This window comes from Papilio polytes, unplaced genomic scaffold, assembly GCF_000836215.1.
Source record: "Papilio polytes unplaced genomic scaffold, Ppol_1.0 DF821845.1, whole genome shotgun sequence".
In the NCBI taxonomy this organism is placed as follows: Eukaryota; Metazoa; Arthropoda; class Insecta; order Lepidoptera; family Papilionidae; genus Papilio; species Papilio polytes.
In genome coordinates this window covers 347,960-355,066 of record NW_013527359.1, presented here as the reverse complement: position 1 = coordinate 355,066, position 7,107 = coordinate 347,960, and the positions used below count along the sequence as shown (strand labels likewise).

General features: G+C 35.2%; 2 protein-coding genes across 2 annotated transcripts in view; both read right to left on the bottom strand.

Annotated features, from left to right (window-relative positions):
- LOC106107749 (zinc finger protein 649-like) overlaps positions 1–2,155 on the bottom strand; it is a 3,172-nt gene extending 1,017 nt beyond the window's left edge. Inside the window, exons 1-5 of the mRNA XM_013288749.1 lie at positions 1,957–2,155; positions 1,244–1,754; positions 806–974; positions 613–707; positions 4–80 (exon numbers count right to left, since the gene is read on the bottom strand). Coding sequence (XP_013144203.1) covers positions 4–80; positions 613–707; positions 806–974; positions 1,244–1,754; positions 1,957–2,067 — 963 coding nt within the window. The 5' untranslated portion in view covers positions 2,068–2,155. The remainder of the gene's footprint in view (positions 1–3; positions 81–612; positions 708–805; positions 975–1,243; positions 1,755–1,956) is intronic.
- A 493-nt stretch (positions 2,156–2,648) lies between these two features.
- On the bottom strand, positions 2,649–5,532 carry LOC106107904 (ADP-ribosylation factor 1-like 1). Its single transcript, XM_013288919.1, has 4 exons — positions 5,227–5,532; positions 3,301–3,578; positions 3,110–3,208; positions 2,649–3,046 (listed from the first exon to the last, which is right to left on the bottom strand). The coding sequence occupies exons 2-4, from the start codon at positions 3,550–3,552 to the stop codon at positions 2,855–2,857; spliced, it is 543 nt and encodes a 180-aa protein (XP_013144373.1). The 5' UTR covers positions 3,553–3,578; positions 5,227–5,532; the 3' UTR covers positions 2,649–2,854.
- Positions 5,533–7,107: the final 1,575 nt, after the last annotated feature.

The window sequence follows — 7,107 nt, the reverse complement described above, 5'->3', positions numbered from 1 at the left end:
CGCCGCCCGGTAGCCGCACTGCGCGCACGCGTGCGGCCGCGCGCCCGTGTGCCGCCGCACGTGCACTGACAAATTACCCGCTGGAAAACATACTAAATAAACAATTTGGGGTCTTATAATAGAACTTGAGTTTTTTAAATGTTATTTCAGTATTCTATCATTAATCACTTAATGTGACTATGTGATATAGTGTCGTCATCAGCTCATTATACATCCCCGATTAGAGGCTCAGAGCCTTTTTTTTTCCCAGAGGGGAATGCTTTACGCATACTCCGAGCCTCGGGCAGGCACGAAAGTTAAGTCACACTCTCCCCATAATGGGGCATACCCACTAAACCCCTCAGTTCCCTCCTAGCATTGTATAGGGCGCCACGGGATCGCTTTCGCTTGCCACCGCGAGGCCCCACAAAGAGGTTCAGAGCCTACCCTAAGTTAGCGATCACCTATATCAATAGTGTACAATATGTCAATATTATTTGAGAATCAATAAAAGTACATATGAATATAAAAGGCATCAGTATGCTTTTAGAATTACCAATATCGTCACCTATCTACACTTTTCTTTGCAAATTATTTTACATGTTTAGTGGAAATTAAAATATAGTTACTTACCCTGTGCAAATGCCCATCCACAGTAGCTGCATAGATATTGCTTGCGCCCATCATGAACCTTCATATGACACTTTAATATACTTTTTAGTTTGAACCTAAAAAAAAATTTAGTACAAATATCATCACCGAGACATTGCCAAGAAAATATTTTTACAACGTAACTGTGGATAATAGATGTTAAAATAAGGTTTACCTCTTTTGACATTTATCACAAGAGTACGGCCTCTCATCGGAATGTGACCGTAAGTGAACGGTCAATTGTTTGCGTCTCTTAAACCTTTTACTGCATAAAGTGCAGCCAAATTTACGCTCATCCGAGTGTGTTGCGGAATGATATGTCAATTGAGATGCTCTACTGAATGCTAAAAAAAAATAGAAAGAGTTACAATTAACAGATAAAAATTAATAACATTTTTCTTTTTGGCCAGTGCTCCTCACACAAAATATCAATTATTGACTTCTGCATTTTTTACTTTTTTTCTAGTTAACAAAATATGTTACTTGACAATCATAATTATTGTTGACATCGTTTTTATCTTATTTTTTTACAAATACATATTATAAAATATTATTCAATTTCCTAATTTCATGTTTTATCTCTGTTAAATTACAAATAAACAGTAATACATACTTTTACTGCAATGTGGACAGCTATACTTTTGACCTGAATGTTCCTTTTCCATATGTTTGGCAAACCATACTTTAGATATAAAACCTTTTTTGCAGATAGTACAAACATTTTTCTTCGCACAGTTTTGAACATCTTTTATTTCTTTTGTTGTATCTGTATCAAGAGGATTGTTTAAACAATCAGTTATTGGCTCAACAGGAATATTGTCTGTAGTAAAATTAGGAGATTCATTTACATTATTCAATAATATTGGTTCCTCAAAGTTCTCAATAGTGCTACAAAGTTTATAATCGGGCAGAGTTAGTTTAAGATGGTGTTTTGGTGCAGATTGAACCTCTGTTGGCCTAATACAGTTTTCTAATTCCACAATAATACTTGTTTCTCTTCTTGATGCTATGTTTTTTAAAGTAACATTTACGTTTTGAGCCTCCTTAATAAATGTGTATGAGGATTCAATTTTTATTACACAGTCATAGCAGAATTGCTTTGGTAATTTGTCTTCGGCATTAATCTATAAGGTTAAAAAAAATTATTACTTCATATGTATTATATATGTCCAGTTTCAAATACGTTTCTTTCGCTAATTCATTTGCAATTTATTCGTCTTATTCGTTAAGCAATAACTTAAGAATTTGTTAGAAATGGAGATTTATAGTACGAAGTATATATACGTATTTAAGATAGTTTTATTAAGTAATACAATTTATAAATACCTCAACATTTGTACAAAAACAAAACATTTCTACAACTCGCAAATCGAAATTCTCCTTTTCCCAAGACGCGACTTCTTTCATGCAGCTTCGACATAATTTTGTAATATCCATGGTTTGTTTTAATAATTATAGTTTCAATTGTTACGAATTATGTATTAAAAATTGTTTAGAGTCTAAGAAAATATTACTGAAAAGAGACATGACAATTGACAATGTTTAATTTTTGAATTCCTTTTTCTTCAATGGAGTGGAAGTAAAAGTTCGGGTCATACAGCCAAAAGTGTCAAGCACTTAGGAAAATAAAAATTATTATTTAAATCATTTTTTTATTAATTTAACATTTGTTAATCATGCCGACTCAGTGGTTTTCACGTATTTTAACGAACACGTTTAACGCTGCCACAGCCAATATAACTACAGTTACATTTGCTATTTTTTTATACGCAAAAAAGCGCCTGTGATTTTTGTATCCTCAATAGAATATAAACTCTGCTGTTCGTTTTATGCAAGAAATTAAACCTTAAAATTTCTGCTGTAGAAATATCTTAATTCGATTAAGATTTTTTTTTATATAAAATTAATAAACAATATATTCCGTGGCTTATCATGTGTGTAGACCTATAATGCAGTACGAAAAAAGGCACAAAAATAAAAGTAACACTTTCCAAAGTACTTTATTTTGAGTGACGAAAATTACATCAATGTGTATCAAGGATTTTCATCTAATCTACATATGTATGTATGTTACTTGCTCTTTATAAGACTTTCGAATGAACGCCAAGCCCTTTTATTGTAATGAATTTGGTAAAAGCCCTCCGGCTGATATCGGCCTTAAGCATGCATGTACAAAGTGACATACCACCAACTAATCGTGTTTGTTTGTCCCTTGACACGAAAACTACTCTAGTTTTCTGGCGTCTCCTAGGAAGGTTCGTAGCGCGTCTATACCGATGTTGGTAAGCGGCGAAGCCTCGAGCAGCGCTGGCGCATTGGCCAGCTCTGAACAAAGTCGCGAATGCTGTAGCATTAATAATGCTTCGTTCCTCATCTGACGATACGCCACGTCCATCTTGCTAAGCACTAGAATAAACTGACAGATATTTCTATTAATTTTTTGTACAAGGACAATTTAATTTAGTGAATGGTCGAAAACCTTTGAACTGCGAAGCTTCGGTTCGGCCAGTAAAGTGTAGAGCATCACGGCAGCCTCTGATATTTGACACAAATTTGATGTGTCCACCACGAAAATTACCTGCAAGATAGTAAGGTGATTAAGACTTAGTAAATTAACTCAGTAAAACGTAAGGCGATGTGAAATTTGTTTGAAATTTAGTCACTGTTTACCTTTTCAACTCCTCCTAGGTAATTATTCCACAATGTTACTATCTCTCCGCCAATTTCTCTGATAGACAGCACTTGCTTTTTACCTTGTTTGTTAACATAATTAATATCGTAGATGTTAGTGCCAATTGTTGGCACTGGACTGTACGTGTAGTCAATACCTTCGGCCTCTTGTAGTTTCTTAAGCAAAGTGGTTTTCCCTGAACCCTTGGGACCCACACAAAGCACCGGTATCTTTTTCTCTAAATCGTCCATGACTAAAGAATTCGTTAGGGGGTTTTCTGTTGAATCAATATTACTTTGTCATGGAAATAAATTTAGTTCAGCTATTCGTTACAAGATGGCGCTAGTTGATGATCAGTAAGTACATTGTTTAATTTTAAATAATACGTCATATTGAAACCAATTGGTACCAAATAAATAAATAATATTATATACAGGCAAACCTACGCATTTTTAAAAATTAAATTGTAATGCAACATTGACTGCTTAACTGTATAAATTAATAAAATAAAAATTGTTATACAATAATTATAGACATATTCGTGTTTATTTACTGTGTTTTAAAACCTTGTTTAATAATGCATAAATTAACAATAATTTTTAAGTACACGTCAGCTGTTTAAATAAACACTGCACTTGCGTCGCGTTGCCTTGTTTTTGCAATTGCGCATCGTCATATTCGACGTAACTTTTTGTTCTTCCACTCATGTATTAATTATATTTTTCGTATTAATATTCAACAACTTTCGAAAAATGAAAAACTAATGGATTTACTAACATTTAAATTTCATCATTTGATATATGAGATAACAAGAAATATTAACTATTCTTCAATTTAACGTGTCAGTTTGATTTATTTTATCACAAGCTTTTGTCCACTGGTCCGTTCGCGCGGGAATAATAAAAAAGCAAAAGTTAGTAGTCTGTGTTCCATACTCTATGGTCCATTGAGCCGTTTTGGAGATACCAACTAGCATTTATCCATACATCTTAACTTTTGCATTTACAGTATTAGATTTATGGGTGATAACTAATGTATGGTATGCTTGAAAATAAATTATTTATGGTGCAACAAAGTTATCTCGCCATGTGGGCTAAAGTGAAACCGTCTTGTCATGTCTTATGTGTCATACTCTATGCCCACATACTTAGACAGAACCGCGATAACAGCGCTACTCAGCAAGCACGATAATTTTATGGGACTATAGAATGAGTGTTTGAATTTCAAGTGTCAAAGTGCTATAAAACTTTGATGGCCTTGGTAGATCCGCCGCAGCGGGGTGAGCACCTACGTGTAAATAAGGTGACCACACAATACTTCAATAATACACATATTCCCGAATAATAATAATTAAACTACATGAAACGAATGAATTAAATTAGGGTAATTTCTGGGTCAGTTCGTCATAGTTATTAATTATTAATAATAATTCTTATAATAATGATCGCATGGCCCTGAGTGTGGCACGTAATGTGGGTGTAACACTCACAGTCAACTGTACGGACACTTGTCCGCGGCCGCTCAAAAACTAAGCAGCCTTAAACTTGGCTTACGTAAGAGCTGTCCAATGCCGCGCTAGCGCTAGTGTAGCCTACACTAGTGATGTGACATTGTCGACTGTCGCTGATAACATTTGTTCTTCCTATTTTGTATCTAAATGGAAAATTCCTCGAAACTTTGTATTTTTATTATTGTTTTGATAGTTGCTCCGATATTACGAGGTGACGCCATCGTGTTTGATCAAGGTTAATTGTGATTACACTGTGAATGCGACACTGATATTTTCGGATTTATTTTAGTTAAGTCCTATATTTATAAATGTGTGTCGGAAATTGAAAAATATTAAATAATTTACATAGTAACGATATTTATTTTTTTAACTGTAAAATAAACTTAAAATAGGTTGATTAATAAATTGATAGTACCATGGCCCCTCTCTACGCATTGTCGGTGTGCGAGTCGGAGAGGTTAGCAACTGGTAAAGCCGCGAATTTGGGCGCGCGGGGCTGCGTAACTAGGCCAGCGCACCCTTGACCCACTGACTCACTGCCAGCGACGCCGACACCGACTGCCCGCCATTGTTTTTCAACAATCAATAAATAATACACCGAGCAAAATTTCGCGTTCACACATTTGCGCAACGATCCGCCATCTTGTCGTCCCGCGCACTACTTTTCATTTTTCGCGCCGTTTTCAAATTAGTTCGTTTATTTAGGTCACTTAAATCTGGCCTTAAATAGTTATAAATATTGATTAAGTGCGACCTTCGTGCTAAAAGCTGAACCAGACTGCATCATTATTTGTGCAACGGATGTTTCGAAGTTCCACGAAGGCAATGTTAAAAATATTATTATTTTAGTTCGCGTGATGCTCAAAGTTTTTTCTGTTAAAATATAGTCAAGGTTATCGTTGGTTGTTGACCTTGTGCTGAGAGGTATTGGCTCTCGACGTGAGCCGCGAGCGGCGCGGGGAGTAACGATTATTTAAAAACAATGTAACGATCCGTGACCTTACAATTGTTGGATTAACTTAAAACGTTAACGAATCACACGTATAACAACGTAGATAATTTTCATTGTCAGAGATTGTAGTGCAAGGTGGAAGTTTACGAGTTAATTTAATTTATAGGTCGCCATTTTGAAAATTAATGTCTTTTTAAGAGGTGCTGACAATCACGATTACGTCATTACATATGCATACTTGAATTAAAATAAGTATTAAACATATTTGACAAGCTCTCGTGTTGTGGGCCACGTGAATTATAAATTAAATAAATACATAGCAGAGCGACGGTCGCGGGCGCCGCGATGGCCGCCAACGGAGGTCGGCGGGCCGCACGCCGCCGCAACCGCGCCGCAGCCGCCCCGCAGCCGCACCGCATTTACCGCTGCGTGGTGCGCGTGTCCGAGCGATACATGCAATTATAAAACAAAGTTTCTAAACGTTTCGCGAATGCCATTCGATGTTATGACGAATGGCTAAAGTTGCCTTCGAATAGGATTTTTTTCTAGGCCAACGTTTTTAAACGCGCGTTTAAATTTTGCGATTACTCATATCATTGTGGAGGAAAATTATAATTAGGTAAAACAGTATTTTAATATTTGTTTAGTCTAATAATGTCTATTATTATTACTATTTCAATTACAGTTGTTAAAAAGTAATCTCTTTCAAGGGCAGAAGAAAAATTTCTTTCTGAGAAGGACTGTGAAACATCCTCAATAAAAATGCTTGTTGTTTACTTAATTCTTCCGAAACTAACAGAATCTGAAATGTCTTTAAGAATTTTTCAAACTTACAAGCTCTGAAAAATAACATTGCAATATTCATTTTTATACACACCTTAGTGTATGGACTCTTGGCTTTTGAACAAGCGTTCGCTATCGTCCACTTCAAATTTATTTTCGGCGTAACGTTTCGTTTTAGCATTAAAATTGAAAGTAATGAAAGATCTGGCTCTAACATGGGTGAGCGCTTGACCTCAATCTCGCTCTGAAAAAGAAACTCGGTATCGAGTAAATTTTTATTTTTCGAGATCTCTTTTTTGGATCGCTTCAACGCTTTATTAATCTTTTGTTAGCTTTCAAGGGAACTTTGAAATTTCGTAACATTGTATTCAATTCTATTGTTATTTCAACCTTAGTAAGAGCTAATCTTAATCCGTAAGTGTTTTATAGCTTGGAAAATCATTGCCAAATTTGAACGTAAATGTTGAATTTAGATGTTTTTAAACACAAGATTTCGGTGTCAGTTATCTCTAGCATACATTGTTTTTAAACTAAAATACAGATGCTCTTATACTATAATTA

Excerpts from the sequence above, each read along its gene's own strand:
- LOC106107904 (XM_013288919.1), bottom strand. The coding sequence starts at position 3,552 with ATGGACGATTTAGAGAAAAAGATACCGGTGCTTTGTGTGGGTCCCAAG. Across the intron at positions 3,209-3,300 it reads ACCTAGGAGGAGTTGAAAAG|GTAATTTTCGTGGTGGACAC; the intron begins GTAAACAGTGAC and ends ACTATCTTGCAG. Across the intron at positions 3,047-3,109 it reads CGAAGCTTCGCAGTTCAAAG|TTTATTCTAGTGCTTAGCAA; the intron begins GTTTTCGACCAT and ends AATATCTGTCAG.